This window comes from Podarcis gaigeae, assembly GCF_964106915.1.
Source record: "Podarcis gaigeae genome assembly, chromosome: 8".
NCBI classification, from domain to species: domain Eukaryota; kingdom Metazoa; phylum Chordata; class Lepidosauria; order Squamata; family Lacertidae; genus Podarcis; species Podarcis gaigeae.
In genome coordinates this window covers 29004643-29028248 of record NC_139684.1, presented here as the reverse complement: position 1 = coordinate 29028248, position 23606 = coordinate 29004643, and the positions used below count along the sequence as shown (strand labels likewise).

General features: G+C 44.6%; 1 protein-coding gene across 1 annotated transcript; it reads left to right on the top strand.

The window, feature by feature from the left end:
- The first annotated feature begins 284 nt into the window (after nucleotides 1-284).
- On the top strand, nucleotides 285-18125 carry WDR88 (WD repeat domain 88). Its single transcript, XM_083753023.1, has 12 exons — nucleotides 285-463; nucleotides 515-610; nucleotides 1861-1971; nucleotides 2709-2797; nucleotides 7574-7637; nucleotides 9120-9258; nucleotides 11986-12115; nucleotides 12903-13087; nucleotides 13824-13906; nucleotides 16250-16318; nucleotides 16717-16809; nucleotides 17774-18125. Exons 2-12 carry the CDS (start codon nucleotides 515-517, stop codon nucleotides 17918-17920), a joined length of 1206 nt encoding a protein of 401 aa, XP_083609149.1. The 5' UTR covers nucleotides 285-463; the 3' UTR covers nucleotides 17921-18125.
- Nucleotides 18126-23606: the final 5481 nt, after the last annotated feature.

Genomic DNA, 23606 nt, shown 5'->3' with positions numbered 1-23606 from the left:
GTTGGCAAGGTGATGTCTCTGCTTAAGATGCTGTCTAGGTTTGTCATTGCCTTTTGACAAACCTAGTACTTTACTGTACTCAAAATACTTGTTTTTTTAAAAAAAATAATGAATATGATTTTTTTAAAAAACCAAAACCTCGCACTCTGAGGCGTCAAGGAGAATGCCCACGGGCTTGTGCAGAGTACAAATTCCCGATTTGTTTTCAGAGGTGCAAACTCTGCTCCCATAAGCGGCGCCGAGCCTTTTCCCGGGAAGGAAGCCGAGAAGCGCTCGGTGATCTCGGAATCCGGGCGTACGGCTTCGCCTCAGGCCTAGAGGGGAGGCACGGGGGGGAGGCGGCTCTTTCCCCGGCGGCGGAGAGGAGGAAGGGGCTGGCGGGAGAAGCCGCGAGCCAGGCCGGTTGCTAAGCGTTTGGGAGGCCGCCGGCGGCGGAGGAGCAGGAGGGAAAGCGACCCCCGGAGTAGCTGCCTCCGCCGTCGAGGAAGGGAGGGGAGGGTTCCCGCCCTTGGAGATGGCGCCTCCGCCGATGGTCTGCCCGGACGACCCCCTGGCCACCGAGACCCGCTCGCTGCAGGCCTGGGAGGGGGACCATGAGAAGTTGGCCAAGGTGGGGTGGCGGAGGCGAAGCGGGTGGGGCGAGTTGTAAGGACCGCGTGATAAGGGGGCGGCGCAAGTTACCTGTCTATGGATTTATTTCTTTGATTAACTTCTCGTTCCTGCAAGAAGGGGTGCATCATTGGGTGGTATGGTATTAGTCCTGTTGTAAGGGTAGACCCCTCTTAAATTAGTCCTGCTGATTAATTTCAATGGATCTAATCATGAACGTAGGCAGAGAGGGGCAGCTGCCCCCCAATCAATAAAAATACATAGCAAACTGAGGTTTTGCACTCCCAACAAAAGGCCTCCCCCCCCCCCAATCCTGGCTACGCCCATAGATCTAATCCTGAGTAGGACTGCGGACCCTCCAGGTGTCCCTATTTTCCAGGGACATCCCTGATTTAGAGAAACGGTCCTGGTTTCTGATTTGATCCCAGAATGTCCTGCTTTTCCATAAGACGTCCCTATTTTCAGTGGATAAATGTTGGAGGGTATGGGGTTATCTGAACCCTCCCTGCCGTCTGAAGGCAATCCTGTATAGAGAAGGGATTTTTTAATGTTTAATTATGTTTTTATATATGTTGGAAACTGGGGCAACCCAGTAAGATGTGTGGCAGTATAAATAGTAAAATTATCGTTATGGAATGAGACATCCCTATTTTCATCTAAGAAATGTTGGTAGTCACCTGATAAGGAAATCTCTTGAAAGTCACTCAGTGCAATTCTAACCATGTCTGCTCAGGAGTAAGACCTATTGCATTCAGTAGGGTTTACTCCCTGGGAAATGAGATTAGGATTGCAGTTCTGGTTAAGATAAAGTATCAGGGGTGTCATGTAGCACCTTTCTTCAGACCCAGATAAAAATGTTGTTAGGAAGCCAGTGGCAACCACTTCACACAACCATCAGCAGCCACCAGGAACCAATTCACATGTGGAGAGATTTAAAATAGACTCCAGTGCAGTGGCCTAGCGTGGGTTGCAAGCACCCGGGGCAAGGCAAGTAATTTGCGCCCCCTAACCCTAACCCCCAGATGTTGCGCCCGGTGCGGCCGGGCCCCCCTACACCCCCCACGCTACGCCACTGCTCCAGTGAGCCATTTGCTCAGGATTCATGTAAATTGGCTTCAGTGGACGTGCAAGAGAGAAACTGACAGAACAGAAGGTATTTCTAATCACACTTTGTACAGCCCTGTTCTTGACTGGTGTATCTACAAAAAAACATTGACAGAAGATAACATGAGATACTCTGTTCTTTCACAGATTCATTTTAAAATTTTAAAAGGACATTCAGCAGCTGTGACCTCCTGTCATTTCTGTTTTGATGAAACAAAAGTTCTTTCAGGCTCTTATGACAGCACAGTGAAACTCTGGGTAAGCTTGTTACAGACTTGAAGCAAGAAATCTAATTGATCATATTGCTCTGAAGTCTAAACCGTAGTTTATCATATTAGCACAAAGGTTAAGTGAATCATTGTTGAAAGTACCAAACATACACTCTAAGGTCGCACTCCCTTGCACACTCAGCTTGGAGTAAGTCCCATTATACGCAGTGGAATTTATTTCTGAAATGACATATATAGGATTGAACTGTAAAGTATTTGACACAATTTTACTTGCCAAATTAAAGTGGTAACTTTCCCATTACTTGCACAATGAACGCTTGGCCTGCAGAGCTCATTTTTGTAGGGTGTGGTGATGGTTCGGTATATATTATGTTTAAAAAAAGAGTAGAAAGGTTAGAAGCTATAAATAATATAAATGGAAATGTGGGGAAAACATTCCACTTTTGCATTGTGGGTACCTCTGAACCTGAGACATTGGGCAGAGAATAAGAATACAATTTATGCCCTGTGTGGTTGCATTTGCCTTCAAATAGCCCAAAATAGTTCTTTTTGAAGAGATAAATGTATCATGCAGCCAGTGTATCATGTGGCTTCATCAGGTAAACAGAGGTAATTGATTTATCGGATGCAAGTTCTGCAGGCAGCTTATAAGCAGAACTATTTAGAATAATTAAGTGAAAAAATATGTGCTATGAATTAGCCTTCATTGTCTTTTTCAGTCTGAGCACACTACTGAATAACCAAGTTTATCTTTATTTCTTGAAGGATATTGCCGGTGCTGTCTGTATTCAGACCTTTGAAGGTGAGCACACTGGGCCCATTTCTGAATGCTGCCTGAGTCCTGATAATAAAAGGTGATAACACTGTTGCATTTTATATATTAATTAGTAAGCCAAGGAACTAATTATATTCAGCAAGTGGGTTTATAGCAGGGGTCTGCAACCTTTAAGACAAAAAGAGCCACTTGGACCCATTTCCGAAGAAAAAAAATCTGGGAGCCGCAAAACCATTGCGACATTTAAAACAAATATATCTCTGGAGCCACGGTCCGACAGCAGAAGGGAAGGTGACATCGGGACGCTGCGTGACTAACGCACGCACCGCCCCCATGCGACGTCACAGCCAGTACAGCGCCCGCCACAGTGGGGAGTGTCGGGGCACACAGTGCTCCTCCTCCCCTTGCTAGTATCTGCCCTGGAGCCGCGGCAAAGGTGTAAAAGAGCCACATGCGGCTCCGGAGCCGCGGGTTGCTGACCCCTGGTTTATAGGAACAGGGAAAAGAATGATGACAAAACAGAACGGTCAGTGCAGTCCTGCCTTAGAAAGCCAGTAGGAAAAATTATTACCACGGCTGTGTTGTTATATATGTCTTATAAAATACTTGAATCTTTTTTATTAAAAAAAGTAAATAGAATAATTAGATTTTAACTCAGTGTTGATATAGTATTACTACCACATGTAATGAAGTCCACAAAAGCTTGTGCCATATTATAGATGCCAGTCTTTAAGGTGCCACAAAACTGTTGTGTTTGCTGCAAGAGATGTAACAATTATTCCTTGGGAGAGAGTATTGCCACTGAGTCTGGCTGCTGCAATGTGGAGGAGCCAAGAGAGGAGCATATATCTGCAGGGCTACTCCATGAGTTCATATTGGGACAAATGGAAGATGGTGGGGTGGCTGGGGTCCCACCAGACACCATCATCATGCCACTTGCAGAGATCAGATGCATTCAGTGAGTGCAGCTGATATGAGAAGAAAATTCTATGTGAAGATGTACAGTTTTGCAGAGCCATCTTCAAGGGACGGAGATAAGCTAATCCTCCTTTTGCTCCCACATTTATTTGCCACATTGCTGAATTTAAGATGTCAGTGCAACTGTTGTCAGAACTGAGTGGAGAGCCAGCTAAGAAGCATGAAGAGTTTCTATAAAACACTCTTTTGTTTTTTTAACTCTATTCATTAAAAGACAACAGCGATGCAAATCGGTACAATATATCCAATTAAATCAATGCTTTCGCATTATGGCTAATTAATTTAGAAGAGACATTAGCTATCCAAACTGGTTATAGATAAGAGGAAAGCCAACAAGCATGATAACAAAATCATCTTCATGCCACGTTAAACCATACCTAATGTTTAACTGCAATTTCACGCCAATGCCCAGCATGCTCAAAAATCCCTGCTTTGCTCCTCCTTTGCTTCTGACTGTGCTGAAATAAATCATGAACTTCGCATTGTCCTGTCATCTGAACCTGGGCTGCTTGTTTTCCCCAACAACCCATGAGTGCTAAGCCAAGAACAAACCTGGGCTACTGCTCATCAAAGAAAAAATAACTCACAAGCTGAGCCTGAGTTCAGATGGCACATCAAGTCAAGACTTTGCGGTTTTTTGCTCATAGCATTGTGTGGCCAGGAGTAGCTGGGACTTTTAAGCTACATGAAACAGCTCACTGCTCATTCGTCTTACACCAGAGCGAAATGTCTCTTATGGTTTAAAAGGATGCACAGACCAGACCACTGCATTAGTTGTCAAAATACTGAAAGGCCATTAGAATAACAGTGCTTACGTTCTGGGTTAGTCAAGAAAAATTGTTATTTTGGTCTAGTGGAGGGTGCTGAAAAATAAACCGTGGGAGACAAATATAGATACTTATCCACCTTGGAATAAATATAATTGAATATCTTTGTTGTATAATGGACCTTAGTGCTTTTTTTTTTTTTTACTGCTGTGTCAATGACAGAGCAGTTACCAAGCAACATCAGCTGCCGGAAAATGCACAGGAAAGCTAGCCCCAGAAAACCTCATATTCAGAATAGTATGCAAATTCTAAATTGAGTCCAATGACAGCTCAATCCTGTGGTCTCAGTACATCAGGCATCCATCACTCCATCGTTGGGATTCTGTGCACAGCCATCAGCAGCAGAGGCAACATTTCAACAGTCGCCATAGGAACAAAAGCCATAATAGCAACAACATCAACAGTGCAGAGACTGCATCTCTGGCAATTCTGCCCCGTTTCCCAACAGCAACCCTATATTAGCCATGCGGGGGCGACAGCTGAATGACCCCGTGATATAAGGCAGGATGTGATGAAGCTTGAATGTTTTCCTGCCTAGGAAAACCAGGCAACCAGCACGAGACGCAGTTGCTTCTCCGCCGTGTTGCAGTTGGAAGCAGGGCAGCTGCCACAAACTCCAAGGCTGTCTGACATGGGTACAAATTGTCTGGCAGCGCAAACACAAGCCGTCTGCAGCAGCTAGCCTTTTGCCAAGCAGGCCAACAGGGAAGAAAGGAGGACTGTTCCAGTCACAACTCCCAGCCAGCTTCAGAGCACAATAGGTGGGAAACAAGCATGGGAAGTGCAAGGTCTACCTAGGAGAAAGCTCAAGACCTGCTGTGGCCCAAATGCTTCCTCAAAACACTCATCATCAGACCATGCCAACCACTCCCATTCTGCTGGGTGTCTGTGTGAACAGAGTATTTTATATTCTTTGCAAGAGGAGATGGTTGCATGGTCAAGGAAGAGTAGAAATGCCTATACAGTGGTACCTTGATTTTCAAATGCCTTGGTTCTCAAACGCTTTGGTTCTCAAACTCCAAAAACCCGGAAATAAGTGTTCCAGTTTTTGAACGTTTTTCGGAAGCTGAACATCCATTGCAGCTGTCGGCTATTGTTTCTGGGGCCTTTGCACCAATCAGAAGCTGTGCCTTGGTTTTCAGACGTTTCAGAAGTCAAATGGACTTCTGGAATGGATTAAGTTTGGTGCTTTTGTTTTTGCTATTTATTTTTTGTTTTTGAGGCTTTTTCTGTTAATCTGTTTTTATGACTGTGCGGAACCCAGTTCAGCTACTGATTGATTGATTGATTGATTGATTGCAGAAATGGATAAAAGCCCCTCATCTAAACAATGAGTATCATTAGTGCAGAGAAGAAGAAAAAATAAATTTTCATTTTTATCATATACAATACTGTCTTATTTATTTTATAGTACAGCACATTGATTATTGCTTTCATTTTATGGATCAATGGTATCGTTAGATAGTAAAATCCATGTTAAACTGCTGTTTTAGGGGTTGTTTTTAAAAGTCTGGAACAGATTAATTTGTTTTGCATTACTTTCTACGGGAAAGCATGCCTTGGTTTTGGAACGCTTTGGTTTTGGAACGGACTCCTGGAACGGATTAAGTTTGAGAACCAAGGTCCCACTGTAATAGAGTAAACTCATACAGAGCAGCACCAGAAGCTTCCGGGAGGATTAGTGTGAAAGAGCACCGAGGTTGGATTTGAGTTTCAGTTCAGGAGGTTATAAAAACGATGCCCACAAGGCGAAGTTTACCTGCCAGGTTGCTCTACCAGCAGTTATTTTAGGTGAGGGCACAGCAGGACTGCTCCAGACAGCAACTGCACCACCACATAGGCACTGCAGAAGGCAGACTGGTTTGATCAGCCTCCCAGGATCCCAGCCTTCCTGCTGTCTTAGCACTGTGTATAGCACCCAGGGGCACAGCCAAATAGAGCTAACTTGGAAGCGTGGGCCAATGGAACAGCACAGACTTGTAACTTATGGAGTCTACCTGTATGACTCTGAGAGTGATGTGGCTCCATTCAGCAGGCCTTAATACACAAGGTACAATTTCTCCAGAGGTACAATTGCAACCATGCGGTGATGGGCTGTGGAGGCTTGCAGAATTAGTTGGACTCCTGAGGCTGTAGGACTGAGAAAAGTGGTTGTCTATGGCTGTCCATTAACTTCAGTGGGAGAGATTTAATGTATGCCGCTTCTGCATAATGTTACACAGGGGGAAGGAACAAGGCCCCAGAGAACATAGGATTCCTCCTAAGTTACATTCCTCCTGGCTGTGCTCCTTAATTGCTATAGGGGCAGACATTTTTTGTTGCCACTTTAAAAGTGGGCTGGCACAGTGATTTTGAGAAACAATTCCATCCTACCCAGTGGCCACAACTAAGTCATATGATTTCCCCCCTTAAATATCTTATGAGCCGAGTGAGCGGTTTGTATTTTCCTGCTTCCCAGGGTTTTCTGCTTCCTCCATAAGCACATCACATAAAAGAGAGAGAAAGCACCAGTTGATTTGCAAATGTGGAACATCCCAGTTTCCAGTTTGAGTGTAACTCTAATGAACAAAATGGAGCTGTAGTATTTGAAGACATACCTATAGTGTCATTTCTCTTATACTGAGGGCTTATCCATGCTTCCTCCTTTCCTGCTACTTTCCCACAGGAAAAACAGCTCTTTAGCAGTCAATCGGAGCAAACACAATTTGGGTTTTCTCCAGATTGATATTTGCTCCTATTTTGCACTAAAGAGCAGGTTTTCCCTGCGAAAGGAGCTGGGCAAGGGGGAAACCACTTGGACCCACGCCTAGAAATCCCAGGTCAAGCAGAAAACCATTACAACTCGTGCTTTTGAGGCAGGGAACAAGCAGAAGCACTAAATACTATATATGATGGAGGATGAATCTTTCCAGAATATGGGAGCGGAGCATAAAGCACATTCATAAGCTATTTGTTATTGCTATAATAATAATAATAATAATAATAATAATATTTGCATGAATTAAACATTTTTGCTGTCTTTCAACATGTAAATGTGTTTATTGTTTTAGGTTGATAACAGCATCATATGATAAAAGTCTAAGGGCCTGGGATACGGAAACAGGGAAAGTGCTTGTATGTATTGATTTTTTAATTAAAAACTCCCTATTTAATCACTAGAAACTAAACTTCCCTTTTACTCAAATGTTTATCCTTGCAAACACATGCAGTCATTTGCAATGGGGGAATAGTTTGGTGAAGCTTCTTGCAGTGAAAATTGGTGGTAGTGGGGTTATAGTTTTTTTATTACTATTATGTTATGCATTTTGTGTTTTTATGTTGTCAACCGGCCTGTGATCTTCAGATAAAGGTTGGTATATAAATTTAATAAATAACAATAATACAGTAATCTCAGCACTTGTCTGCTGCAAATCAACTCCTCCCAAAACGACTTTTCTCGAACAAACGTTGATTTTTCTGTGGGGATTTTTGCCTGGGCTTCAAATGGATTCCAAGGATAAGCTAACAAAAATCAGAAATATAATTTTAAAAATTAAGCATACAGTCAGAAACTGCGTGAAAACAGCAGCCGGTGACAGAACACCTTAGAGTGAAAGTCCTGGGAAAACAGAAAGGTCTTTGGCATTAACCAGCATGACATATCTGAATGGGTGTCAAGCAAGCGTTCGTGTGGAGGGCCTTCCATAAGAATGGGTTAAATTCATTTCTGTCTAATGTTTGGTTCCACCCTAATGGTCTAATTCAATTGGTACAGATTTTGATCATGTGATTAAAAAACCAAAACAATAAAAAAAATTATAGCAAAAGATAAACGTGTGCTGCATTTCATGTATTCATATATGATTTCTGTCTCTGACCAGGATTCTGGCTCTGACCAGGATTAAGCTTTCAGTACTTACTTACTGTTCCTACTAAACAGGACTGGGGCGGGCGTGAACCATAGCCTTATCTCAGAATGTTCTGAGGCATAAATACAAGGTGTGACCGGAAAGTTCGGTGAATGGTCACAGAAATCAGACAGCGAGAAATATTCAAACATACACACCTTACAGGGCTTCAAAGTAGGCCCCCTCTGATACAATGCAGCGTTGACAAGGTTTGTAGAACTGTTGGAAACTTCTGGAGAAGTCCTCTTTTCATACTGCTTTCAGTTCCCTTGTCACAGCAGTTTGGACATCTTCGATGGTTTGCCGACCTTCGTGGAAACGCTTAAACCACTCATACACTGTCTTTCAGGTTACAGCTTCATTTCTGTACACAATTTTGAGCATTTTGTGCATTTTGTGCTCAAAAGTTTCTGATGCTGGTTGTATGTTTGAGTATTTCTCGCTGTCCGATTTCTGTGACCGTTCACCGAACTTTTCGGTCACATCTTGTATAAATGCTTAGAAGTGAGTTAAATTTTCTTTTTTTAAAACCCGTGAATGTGATCCAGTCTGCCTTCTGCACGCTGCCAGGTACATGGTGGGAGTGTCGCCATGGTCTCAGTCACTAGTAACTTGAGCTGCATCTGGGCTCATGTGCGTATAAGTTTGGTCCTTGGCTGATTGTTAACCCTAAAAGCATAACCTCAAGGGCGTCTCTTCTCTTCTCCAGTGGACCTTAGAGCAGGATGGCCTTGTGACTTCATGCCATATTTCTCACGATGGCAAATACGTCGCCTCCAGTTCAGATTTGGAAAATGCTTTATTCATTTGTGGTGTAGAAGATGCGAAAAAGGTGGCATATGTCAGAGGTAACATTTTTCAAACTTGGTCACGATCCTTTTCTTTATACCTGTTGAATGACTCCCAGACGTACACATGCCTCTCATTTCAGTGGGACGTGTACAGGATACGATTCTGTTTGGCTGCCTGTTTGCATATTGATACATGTTTACTTGAATCTAGAGTATATATGGATTTCTTACATATCACCCTAGAAGGAGCATGTCTTTGTACATACTGTTTAATACATTGTTAAATATTTTAGTTCTGCTCTATTGCTTTGTTGTAGAGCACAATACAGCACACAGTACAGCTGAAAGCTTCAGTGACCCTATTTACGTGGTTTATCATGACAACTAATGCACGTATGGTTATAAATGGAAAGCACTGTTTGCCAAGTATCCAATGAAATTGTGTGTGTATATATTGTTGCATGCACCCCAATCTCTGAGTAGCAAGATATTCCACAGATGTCTGTGCTTACCTGGGGTCTGGTTTCCTTTGAATGACAGCCAATGGATATACTGTGGTATCTTTTGAATATATGGTTTTATTGAAACATATATGATCTAAGCATAGGATGGAGAGGCTCGCAGCATGAACACCCCAACAGATCTTAATGTTCTAGGGAAGCCTCAAGTCACAGTTTTTGAGTCCAGCACAGAGCAAGACATGGCTCTGCAGTCTCCAGCTTCCAGTGTTTGCCAAAATTCACACATGCACAGGCCCCCTCCCCAGCCTATTGTTCCCCATCCTAGGATGACATCAAGCCAGGTGAGTTGGGAAACGGCCCGTCCATTTGTCTCTATGGCAACCTCTTTGGACATGTAAATAGCAGTACTTAAGGCTATGGCCTTAACAAAGGAATTACCGGTAATCTGACCAGTTTACCAGGTTTCCTCTTGTAGATTCTAACCTCGCACAGGATCACAGGTTTCGAAGGGACCAATGGGCATCATCCAGATTGACCCACCCCCCCAAACCTATAAAAATACACACACCACATATATCTCCTGAGGATACATTCCTATGGCACAAAATTGAGCCAACTGAATTAACAGTGAATTCTAAGGCTAGTTTTTGATGTGTAAAATTGCTAAAAGTTGAATAAATCGGAACTCAAGTGGTGGGTGGGTAAACTGACTCCAAAAAATTAATAATCAAGACAGTCTTACTGCCACTACTTCAGCATTATTAAACTGACATTTTGTCCCATACTTAGATGCTTACCGTATTTTTCCCTCTATAACACGCAGATTTTTTCTCCTAAAAAGGAAGGGGAAATGTCTGTGCGTGTTATTGAGCGAATGTGTGGTCCCTGGAGCCAAATGGCAAAAAAAATCAGGCAAAAATCAAATCGCGCTTCTCGGAGAAGGGAAACCTGAAAAGAGGAAGCGGCTGCTTTAGTGCATTCTGCCTCAGGGTCTTACTCCCCACCCTCCTCTGTTTCCTTGCTGTGTTTGCTCAAACGGAACAAAGAGCAGGGAAAGCCCCTCCCCTCCAGGCAAGCAGAGGGGAAAGCAGAGTGTTGCTGAAAACATGCAGGAGGGAGAGAGAGAGCGACCGAGAGAGCGAGCGTGCGAGCTGGCTGGCTTGGGTGGGTAGGTGAGGGAAAACTTTTGCCTTCCTTTCCTCCTTCCCGTTATACCCCTCTCCTGCATTCTTAGCCAGCTGCTTCTCTGCACACCCCTCTCGTGCTCCTTGTCCGTTCTGTGTTTTTCCTTCCCTCTCCACTTAAAATGTGGTTAAAAAGCATGGATCCACATGGATCCTCAGGATCTTTGCATTGGGTCACCCCAAATTCACCATCAGATCACATAGCATGTCCATGGCTACAGCCTGCCCCCCAAAAATCATGCACCCATTGTTGCCTGGGGCTGCAATGGTGCAAAAACGTGGTTAAAAAGCATGGATCCACATGGATCCTCAGGATCTTTGCATTGGGTCACCCCAAATTCACCATCAGATCACATAGCATGTCCATGGCTACAGCCTGCCCCCCAAAAATCATGCACCCATTGTTGCCTGGGGCTGCAATGGTGCAAAAACGTGGTTAAAAAGCATGGATCCACATGGATCCTCAGGATCTTTGCATTGGGTCACCCCAAATTCACCATCAGATCACATAGCATGTCCATGGGTACAGCCTGCCCCCCCCAAAATCACGCACCCACTGTTGCCTGGGGCTGCAATGGTGCAAAAACGTGGTTACAAAACATGGATCCACATGGATCCTCAGGATCTTTGCATTGGGTCAGCCCAAATTCACCATCAGAGCACATAGCATGTCCATGGCTACAGCCTCCCCCCAAAAAATCATGCACCCACTGTTGCCTGGGGCTGCAGTGGTGCAAAAACGTGGTTACAAAGCATGGATCCACAGGGATTCTCAGGATTTTTGCATTGGGTCACCCCAAATTCACCATCAGATCACATGTCTGTGACCACAGCATGAAGCACAAAAATGATACATCCACTGTTTCATTCAGAATGTTTTTTCCCTTGTTTTCCTCCTCTAAAAACGATGTGCGTGTTATGGTCAGGAGCGTGTTATAGAGCGAAAAATACGGTAGTTATTGTGTGTGCAAGTGTTTCAGTTCCTGCTGTGTTTTGGAACTATAGAGACGTACATTAAAAAAAACAAAACCATGACAATAAGCTGAAACTCAGACGTGAGTAACCATCAGACTAGCTGGTAGCTCTAACCTTGTCCAAAGTGCTTGCAGCCTGTTTCTTGGAGTGTTTCTTTCTTTCAGAGTATCACAGAAGCACAGTGAGAAGATGTCGTTTTGATCCTCAAAACCAACGAATAGCTACGGTGTCATCTGACATGTCTTTAAAATTCTGGGATATTATAGCACAGTCTACCACAGTCACAATTGAGCGGTAAAAGAGACAGTGAAGCAGCTACTGATGTGGCTCTCATGAAGTCTGCTTCCTATTAGTGTAAAATCTGTAGCAGTTAAATGGGTAATGTGGCCACTTCCACTAAACTAGATGTTAATTTTGGAATCTACTTTTCACACTCATTTTATGGGAGGCCCATCCACATAATAGTCACCCTCCTGTGTTTTCCCACTTGTGAGTGCTGAGAGTTCAGCTTTTCAAAAGATTTTATCTACTTTTCGAGCAGTATTGTTTTGATTTTGGCAGTGACGTATCAGGCAGCTGAATCTACCAAAGCTCAGTATATCCACACTATCTGTTTTTTAATGCGTTTCCATAGTTTTAAAAAATATTAACAAAATGGTCCTTTAATGAAAGAGTGTTTGTTTCATTAATTTCATAGCACTTCTTCTTTTTCGTTTTTGAAGCCAAACCGTTTTTCTGAGAAAGAAAAAAAACAGGAGTCCATTTTTTAAAGTATGTCTGTTTGCACTCAGAACATCCTTGGCCCCAACTCATCTTTTCTTCTTATCTACCATGTCTAGACTAGTGTTAACTTTTACTTGCACTTCACAGGTGATTCTCCAAAGCTAGCCTTTGGAGGGCATTGTGTGCCTGGGACAAAAAGCATTTGCAGTTATGAGGATAGCCAGAAAGAGCAGCAACTGACCAGTAACTGGGTTTTTTCTGCAGTACCAGGGCTGAGGTCAAATAGTGTGCCCTACAGAAGAGTCAACACTGTAAATTTGATGGTATCCTGCTGCAGTGATCTGCACATCTTTTTCAGGGCACACACCAATGCAATTGCAGATTGCCGTTTCTCCTTGGATGGCCATTATTTGTGCACAGCAGGTTGGGATGAAGTTGTAAAGTTATGGGATATCAGGACAGGGGAGTTCCGTTCTCATGGACCCATTATTTTGGATCAGGGCCACATAGGAATAGTTGGCTGCTGTGATATTAGTAAGGATGGTGAGTAATGTGAAATGTCATATAATGGCACCTTCTACGCAAATGTATAAATGTGAAAGAAAAGTGTGTTTATTTCAGATGAGTCACAGGGGTCATGCTCAAACCACTAATTAAGTTCTCAACTTTCAGAATGAAATGATTTTCCGTTTTGATTAAAAGGTTGCTTGTTTAATTGAGGTAGACTGAACTTGATAACTTACGGTAGATTGTTGTTCAGTCAGCCTTCTAGAACACTCCTTAATTGATAAGCTCATTAAGATCTATTGTTAGGTAAACATGTCTGAGCAGAGAAATACAATGTCAAGCTCTATGATGTTGTGTCAGCCCCTGCTTGTTCTATTCAAACCTCTGCCACTGTTTAAAACAGCCACTTTCCCCCTATCAGTATGCTTCCATCCTCACTTTACTCAAACGCTTGCCATTGTTTTAAACCACCACTTTCCCCCTTCTCGCTCTCATGCCATTACCGCAGTTGTTTTGCAACACACCTTCACTTTTGCTCCCCTCCCCTACCATGGCTTCCTGCAAATCCAGGCCTGTGATGTGGCCTAGAAATCTCCCAATGGGAGCTGCGTGATGACATTTTTACATTTTTATTATATAGAAAGATCTAGCTTAGTATTCTTAATGCAGTGTTTCAGTTGTATTAAAAGTCAAATATTCATTCACTTTTTCCTGCATGAATGAATCTTAGTTTATTTAATAACAAAGCACAAGGCATAATTTTATATTTCAGCATCGCTTGTGGTGTCTGGAGGTTATGACAAAACAATCGTTATCTGGGACTCGCGAGAGGCATATAAAAAGCTATGTTTAAAGGTAATGTGTAAGCATTTGCCTGGGCAAAGGAGGATTTAATTTTGCTTCTGTAGAAGTTAGCTGTGAAACTTCAACTGACTATGCAAGATCAGTTCCTAAATGAAAGATAATTTTTTTAAAAAATGCTCTTTCTATAAGAATAATTAAATTGTTGTTTCTTTTTTTCTCCATCTCTTCATGTCATGTTTGATATCCAGTAACAATGTTTAAAGCACTGACAATTTCTCTGCTTTTATAGCTGATCCATTGAGTAGTGCCCACATATCTCCTGATAGTGCAATTCAGAAACCATATTCTGCACATTCCCACCTTTGGTACTAAGCCATTGAGTTGTGGTTGCTAGGAAACTAAACCATAATTCCTAGGGTGGTTCATGATCAAGCATCACAGTTTTTTGAACAGCAATTGTACACCCAATATTTTCACTTGTGTTGTTGTTTAGTTGTGTCCGACTCTTCGTGACCCCATGGACCAGGGCATGCCAGGCACTCCTGTCTTCCACTACCTCCCACAGTTTGGTCAAACTCATGCTGGTAGCATCGAGAACACTATCCAACCATCTCGTCCTCTGTCGTCCCCTTCTCCTTCTCCATCTTTCCCAACATCAGGGTCTTTTCCAGGGAGTCTTCTCTTTCATGAGGTGGCCAAAGTATTGGAGTCTCAGCTTCACGATCTGTCCTTCCAGTGAGCACTGAGGGCTGATTTCCTTCAGAATGGATAGGTTTGATCTTTTCGCAGTCCATGGGACTCTCAAGAGTCTCCTCCAGCACCATAATTCAGAAGCATCAATTCTTCGGTGATCAGCCTTCTTTATGGTCCAGCTCTCACTTCCATACATCACTACTGGGAAAACCATAGCTTTAACTTTTCACTTGTAAGTAACCATAATATTGTGAGGCCTGTATATTCAATAATGATTGAGGTTGGTTAAAGGTCCCCAGCCTCTTTTGGGGCTGTGGGCACAGTTCAAAATTTGATAAACTCTTGCAGACAGGGCAGGGCTGGCTCGCCCATGAGGCAAAGTGAGGCAACTGCCTTGGCTTGCCAGATCTGCAAGGACAGTAGATCCCCTGTGATGCCCCCTTTGATTCTGACTTCAACCCTTGGGTAAAGATGCTTTGACACTTCCCCCTGTGCTTGATGTCGATATTCACTCCTTCCTTGTTCCTGGTGTAGATCTTCATTCCTCGCTTCTTCCCTGGTGGCGGGGGAGGGAGGAGTGCCAGTTTGCGATTCGCCTCAGGTGCCCAAATGTCTTGGACCGGCCCAGAGGCAGGGCACCTCCACAACAGAAATGGCTGCCTGCAGCCTGGCTAGCCACAAAAGGCAAATAACTTGCCCAGGGAACTGAGTTGCAAGGCAGAGGTTGGGTCTGAGCCCCAAGTGCCAAAACGTATTTGCCTCCGGAAGGCAATTCAACTTTGTGGAAGGAAAAGTGATGGTGCTCAGAGAACTCCTCTCCCCTCCCCTCCCTGAAAGCACACACATATGAAATACACAAATCCCACACAGAAAACAAAATGTAACACAGGTCTCTCTCACACACACACTAAAACTCACAGGCAAAGCATCTCCAGTTGCTTTACTCCCCACTTCAAAGCTTCCTAGGCAGTCCCATATTTTTTCTTTTTTAAAAAGGCAGCCTCCACCTTCTCCCTTCCCTTCCCTTCCTTGTCAATGTTTCTCAGCACCACATGGGAGTGGAAGCTTCGCTTTCTGGCCAATATAGAAACAAAACAAATGTGCAGGGCTGAACCCTGACACCTGTGGGTGCCATGGGAGGGAATGGTGGCAATGTTTGTGTGCATCAGAACAGAACGTACACCCTGGCAGGAGGCCCCTTTCTTGTAGGGCTGCTCCCCTTCTCATAACGGACAGAATGACAAATGTATCGGCCGGAAAAGGGAAACAGAACCGTAGTTCTTCCATAACAGTAATTAAAAATATTCACTATGAAGTTCTGTGGAAGATATTACATTTAAAATAATATATTAAAATTGTATGTAAGCGCTTAAGAAAAAATGCAAAGTATTGATTAGATTATGCCAGAAACAGATGGGGTTCCCCCCCCCAGAGAGTCACAAAAGACTCACACCCCAAATATCTTGAATGTAGAATACATCTTATAATGCACCTCTAAGCAGTTTTCATCTGTGACGTTCACAACAGAAAAAGGCCTTCAGTAGTATTGAAATAAAATAACAATGAAACTGATAGTGCAACCATAAGCATGCTTACTCAGAGGCATGTTGCACTTAGTTCAGTAGGACTTGGCTCTCTACAAATGTCTTAAGGGTGAACAAAATCCCATTTTTGTGTAATCGGAAAACTGTTTCTTTGCAGGGTCATGCAGGTTGGGTGACAGACATTGCCTTGAGTAGCAACAAGAAGTGGCTTGTATCTGCCTCAAAGGTATCATCAGTAAGCTTAGTTAAATAATTGGAAACATAGTTCAATGGCTGTCTTCCTCCCACTCCCGACTGCTTCCGTAGATACCTCATTGTGATACTTCAATCCCATAAGGTTTTTTGTGGGCCCCTCAAAACCCTGACAAATTTGTCCTAAAAAAAGAGAAAACCTTGAAGACCATTCTCATGAACCTCCTGCTATGAGTCTGTGGTGCCAAGAAATATGTGTAACTGTACACCCACCCACACCTCGATCCCCTCCATTTTAAACATTTTAAAATTGGCCATGACCACTTTTGCATTTCAGTCACACCCACAATGACATGCAAAGGTGTGGCCCTTGGCCTGAAAATGGTTACCCATCCCTGCTGTAAATTGATAGAAATCCTTCCATTGTTTCAGGACTGTACTTTGAGAGTTTGGGACGTTGCAGATGCCCATGAAGTCCCTGTGGTGGTCCAGGCCATTAGAACAAGAGGCTCCAAGTTAGCAAAGGTCAGTCTATTATTCCTCTCCTGGATGTAACTACCCTACAAGAATGTTTCCCTCTATTTGTATGTCCATATGCTGCCTCCTTTTCCTTTTAGCAAACCCCAACCTCAGAATCCTATGTGCTCTAAAGTCCATTCTGCGAGCCACAGGTGCATTTCACAGCCTTTGGATCAAAGAATGCTGAAGGGCAGAGCATCATTTAAGTCAGGGATGAAATCTGGAACTGGTTTTGAATGTCACACTTGAATATCGGAAACCATCATAAAGGAGAACATCTGAATAGCAGGAAGCTGCATATCCCATAGTGCATAGCAGCCTTCCCTGCTTCCAGATTTTTTGGACTATAACTCCCAGCACCCAGCTGGTGCTTTCCCCCACATCCTTTCCCTACAGGAACAAGAGCTACTAGCATGGCATTCCTATGGCAGCAAAAAAATATTTGGGGGGAAGGTAGGCAAGCTCGCATATGTATGTGTCTGGGTACATCGTCATCCCTGCACAGACTGACTGCAGTGCATCTCAAATGCAGGATGCAATACGGTTGCCGAAACAATGTATTGATTCCAGATGGAATTGCAGTCTTACTTCTGAGCACACATGGTTAGGATTGAGTTGTAAGGCTGCAATCCTGTTCTTTCCTGGAAGTAAGCAGCATTAAACACAATGGGGCTTGCTTCTGACTGAACGCATACAGGATTGCACTGCACTGCAACCAATAAATTAAGTCATTTTTATCTTGCCCTGCTCATTTTGATGGGACTTAAGTGAACCCAATATGGTCTGTCACCTAGTAAAATGCTACTAAAAAAATTAGGAGCACGTGCTGAATGTCTCTTATAGAGTGATTTCTGCTAAGCATTCATTAGCATTTGCAAAAATAGGTCTGCATGTCAGTTTGTTTTTAGAATGGAAATTCCTCTTGTCTGAACCACTTATATGTTATTTTTTTCTATATAAAAAAATCTAGTGTGAAGAATGTAAGAAGTCTTTCCTGCTCTTCCACAATGATGAAGACAAAGTAGAAATCAATTGTGTTTTCTGTCGGCTGGCAAGTTACAAAGAAAGTGTTCTGCCAGATCCCCCTCCATTGCCTCCATTGCCTCCTGATTTTTAAAGGAATCAGCAACAGGCCATTGCTGGAAATTTTTAAAGCGATAAAAGTTATTTGCCTGCATATACAGAACTCGGAACTGTTTTTTTTAGTCTTTAATTACATACTGAAATTCCTATGGAATAGAGTCATTTGAAGGATCCACTATGTCCTACTGGTTGACAAGCGTAAAATAAAAAAATAAGTACTGCCAAGTGGATTTACACAACTTCTAGTTCCACTGTGGCCCTCTCTTAAATGTAATTGAAAAAGTAACCCAGTGATGCGAAAGGAAAGTCGTATGAATCTCAATCTAGTGCGGAACAATTAAACAACATGGGCGCCATTAAGCAACACGAGTCCAGCTGAGAGGTGAAACTTGCGGTCTTTTAAATTCTGAAATCCACACTAGAGCAATACCTTTATTAGGGCAATCAAAATGTCACATGCAAAATGCAAGCCATGAAACTTCAATCTGATCAAAGCTTCGAAAAGGAAAGTGTGAGAAGGTTGCTGACATTCAAGGGAAGCTCTGTTAGGAGCTCTGTTAGGTTTGATTTCTATCATTTAGCAGAGCGTCATTTGAATGCTTCCCACATTCAGTCTTGGAGATTTGCACCAGTTGCAGATCCCATGAATTTCAACATCAACCAGGTTTTTCCTCCCCTCCACCTTAGGTTATCTTTTAGCCTGATTTAATATTGTTTATTATTTTATTTAACAGGATTTATATGCTGTTTAATCATACATAACCTATAAGCAGTTTACATAGAATAGCAAATGTTCGTTAAAAATATTGATAAAATCAAACATTAAAAGCAAGTTAACCTGAAATTTATCAAAATGCATAAAAGTACTTTTTAAAACTATTTCTGGAAGATTTACCTAAACAAAAAGCCTTTAGGTGCCAGAAATAATACAGCAAAGGTGCCTGTTAATATCAATAGGCAGGAAGCTCCAGAGACTAGTTGCTGCCACACTGAATAATCAGTTCCTTGGAACTGAAGAGTTCTGGAGAACTTGAAAGTGTGACCACAATTTTCTGACATTTTGGTTGGCCCAATAAAAGCATTGCCCCGATACAGGTTTTGAGATTTTTCTTATGGACCAAGATGGCTACTTTTACGTTTTGAATCTTTGAAGTGTGTTCATATTTGGTTGCATTTGCAAATGTAGATACACGTATGTGTATAAATGTATACTGCCAGTTTTAAGGAACATGGGAACAAACCGCTATTCTGAATAATGCTTTTTGTAGGAAAGGGTAGGGAGCACTGGAGATGAGTTTATGGAACTTTCATGGCCCAAAAAAGTTTGAGAACCACTGATGGATGCTGCTACAATCAGGGCCATGAGGCAAGGTGAAGTGACTGCCTCAGGCGTGAGGATCTGCAGTGGCACTGGCAGCAGATCCCAACGTAGACTTTTATTTCCCTTTTGTTCCTGAGGGAATTGAGTGCGTTTAGCCTGGAGACCAACAGGAGATCTGAGAGCCCTTTTCACATAACTTAAAGGCTGTCACATTGAAGATGGAGCAAGCTTGTTTTCTCCTGTTCTGGAGGGTAGGACTGGAAACAATGGATTCAAGTTACAAGAAGAGAGATTCCAACTAAAACATTAGGAAGAGTTGTTTGACAGTGGAACAGATTCCCTTGGGAGGTGTTGGACACTCCTTCCTTAGAGGTTTTTAAGCCGAGGTTGGACGGCCATCTGCCATAGTTGAGATTCCTGCATTGCAGGGGGCTGGACTAGATGACTCTTGGGACCCCTTCCAACGTTTTGATTTTATGTAGATCGCCACTTACTCCTTCCATGGTGGAGAAGGGGAGGGGTCGCCACTTTGGGGTTTGCCTCAAGTGCCAAAATGTCTCTGGCAAACCCTGGCTACAACCCACCATCTCTGCTCAGAAGCACAGGCCCATGGGGTGTTGAGGCCTCCAGTCCTGCCAGAGACAACCCCCTCCCCGTGGCCTTTCCTTGTTGTGATGGCCTCCTTAGTCTGTGCAAGGCTGTTTTTTTGGGGGGGGGGATGTTAAAGGAGGGGGCCTTGAGCTTCCCCTCCCCGCCCTCCCAGCTAAGTTTGATCCCTGCAAGTTTTCTGCACACACCTCAGTCGGTAGAGCACAAGCCACTTCTGCAGAGGGTTAGACTGGATGACCCTACTCTACAATGCTGTGATCTATTCTAGCCATAGGAACCAACTCCCAGGGGCCGAAGGGCTCCCCCCCCACCCAATAAAATATTTGAGGGCCCCCCCAAAAAGTTAGTGGGCATCTCCAAATATGGTGTGGGTGCTGCATTATGCGATCGATTGTGTGGGGCGGGAATTGCCTGCCCCCCCCCAAATATTGTTTTTCAAGTTGGCTCCGCTGATTCTAGCAGAATCGACCCTCGGAGAAGTGCGATGCCGCTGGAGGGTCCTATTGAAGCCTACCCACGTCTACTCAGAGTAAGCTCCGCTGGAGTTCAGCGGGTCCCACTGCCTGAGAAATTGCATCTTTGCAAGGGGCTCTCCCTCTGCGCATCTTTGCAAAGTGCTTCTCTCAGTCAAAGCTGAGCTGAAGGACAAGCCCTACAAGCCCTCAACACCCCGCCCGATCCCGATGCCGGTCCCTGATCCTTAGGAAGTGCGGTGGGTGGGAATGCAGAAGAACGCCTTCCGTCCACGTGCGGATCCAGCCGCGGCGGCATCTCCCACAGGCCGCTTCCTCCTCCTCCTCCTCCATCCTGCTCCCTCCCGGAGGTACATGAAGGCTGCTCCGCTGCTCACCCTACCGGCCGGCGCCGTGGCTTAGTTGGTTAAAGCGCCTGTCTAGTAAACAGGAGATCCTGGGTTCGAATCCCAGCGGTGCCTGCAGAGGAGTCGCCTCTGTTTTGCCTGCGCCTGCAGAAGGCGGCCTTATTTTTATGCCCACCCGCCCTGCTCGGCTGGAGAAAGAGCGAGAGATGCGCGCTCGGATCCTACGCCTCCTTCGCTCCAGGTGCTGCTTAAAGGTTTTGCTGCTGCGCGCCTCTTTGCAAGGGGCTCGTGGCCAGGCGCCCGCTTTGCAGGATGCCCGATGCCCTTCCTAGGTGCCCTTAAGAGCAGCCCCCATGCCCCACCCCCCGGCGGCAGCCCCATCGCGGATCCACGCGCGCACGGGGGGTGCGAACCCACAGCCGAGCCCTTTGCGATTACGGTCACGAGTAAATGTACACCTTTTGGCAAAAATGGGTTATCATAACAAGAGAGAGAAATAATCTTACGTGTGGCAGTAGTTTGACATCTTGCAGAAAGTACGGTTTAATTTTTTTTACACGGAAGTGTGTTTGTTGCCTGCACCTTTTAGACTTGAACTGCCGATTTCTGTGTGTATGTGTTTCTCCTTCCTTTAAACAGGGCCACTTTTTAACTATGCTAGGCATAGGGGGAAACACCTTCCTGCTCCTGTAGATGACCCTCTTTATTCTTTAATATTTCCTATTCCTTTACGCTTCCTTCCTTGGTGCTTAACATGTTAAAGAGGATGCTCAGCAGATGCCCACTGGTGACGCATTATTCTGAAGACAGAGACACACAGAGAAACTTGACAAGGTATGGTATGTTTTTCAGAATCCTGCTTATTCCGACCACGCAGGCTTTGAAGGGAAGAGTGTTTGTCACATCATTCTACATTCATTCATTCATTCATTCATTCATCTATTTATAGTCATGTGTTTGTGTAGTTGTCCAGATTAATCCGGAACCACTGCTGTCCCTGCTTATTTCCTTGCCGTCATCAATACAGGCGAAAACTCGCAGAGGGGCATGCATCAATATGTGCCAGGAAGTGCTTTATCAAGTCGATTAATCCAATCCAAAGGGTCGATCCAGTTTAGGTTACAATCCTAAACCCCCTCACTAGGGAGGAACTCTGTGAAATTTACTTTGGATAGTGGTCAGAAAGTGTCACTGAGACTTTCACAAGCAAATCTCAGTGATGGTGGAGGTTTGTCCCTTAGTGAGGTTTCCAGACTTTATCCAGGCCTCTTCCCCCATCCTCCCATTCAGAGCCTCTGGAGCTGCCCATTTCCTCCTTATTGTGCCAAAAATGGATACTTGCACTGACTGGACCTTATGTCGCCATAACACTGTCCTACCTCCTCTGTACTATCATTACTTAGGGTCATGGGCGTAGCCAGGCCTTTTGTTAGGCAGGGACAGAACCTCAGTTTGCTATGTATTTTTATTTATTTTTATTGTTGGGGGGAAAGCTGTCCCTCCCTTCCCCCCCCCTTGGCTATGCCCATGCTTAGGGTTGCCCTCTGGTTAATGGCTTAGTAACGATCTTACCCTGGTCCAACCAGCATAACTCAAGGGCAATATTGCAGCCTTACAGCACTGTCTTGATTATGTCTACTCAGAAGTGAGTCCTGAATTCATTGGGGATCATCCCAGGCTACTGTGGTTAGGACTGCAGCTTTAAGGGAGTACAGTCGTACCTTGGATCTCAAACGCCTTGGCTCCCGAACAAATCGACTCCCGAACGATCGAAACCTGGAAGTGAGTGTTACGGCTTTTTAATAATTTTTGGAAGCTGAACATCTGGTGTGACTTCCACAGCCTCCGATTAGCTGCAGGACGCTCCTGCAGCCAATCAGAAACTGTGCCTTGGTTTTTGAACAGACTCCCGGAACACATTCTGTTCAAGAACCAAGGTACAACTGTAAATTTCTTAGATGCTAACACAACCACTGGTAAAAATGTTGTCTGGGTTACTGTGATTACAGTAAGCCCACAACCAGGGGCGCCGACTTATAAAAAATATTGGGGGGGCCCATACCGGGGTCCTCGCCACAAGATCCTGGCTGCGGGGCGCAATTCGGGAGGGCTCGGCTGGCCGGGCCCAGGCCCACTGGGCTCCTCCGCGCTCCCCTCCCCCGGCTGGGCGGCGCCTGGAGAGCGAGAGGGGTCGGTGCGCACTGACCCCTCTAGCTCTCCAGGCTTCCAAGGTAGCCGCCTGAACGCACCTTAAACGGCACCTTGTTTTAGAGCGGGAAAACAAGAGGGGGGAAATTCTCCCACTCTCTGCACAGCGCTTCCTGCCGCTTCGCTGAAGGGGCGCTGGGCAGAGAGCGGAAGAATTTTTTTCCCTTGTTCTCCCCCCTCTAAAACAAGGTGTGTCCTATTGTCCGGTGCGTCCTATGGTGCGAAAAATACGGTATATTGGTTTTGGCTTTATGTGTGATCCCTGGAACATAACACATGCTAAGTTGCAGGCTTACTGTACCATATGAACCAAGCGCCAAGTCTCAGAAGGAGGATCTCCTCCCATAGAGGATAGTCTAGGTCAGGGGTCTGCAACCTTTAAGACAAAAAGAGCCACTTGGACCCATTTCCGAAGAAAAAAAATCTGGGAGCCGCAAAACCATTGCGACATTTAAAACAAATATATCTCTGGAGCCACGGTCCGACAGCAGAAGGGAAGGTGACATCGGGACGCTGCGTGACTAACGCACGCACCGCCCCCATGCGACGTCACAGCCAGTACAGCGCCCGCCACAGTGGGGAGTGTCGGGGCACACAGTGCTCCTCCTCCCCTTGCTAGTATCTGCCCTGGAGCCGCGGCAAAGGTGTAAAAGAGCCACATGCGGCTCCGGAGCCGCGGGTTGCTGACCCCTGGTCTAGGTGTTGAGTCCTGCAAGGTTGTGGTGGGCTGCTGGAAATTCCACTGTCATGTGAAGTTCATGG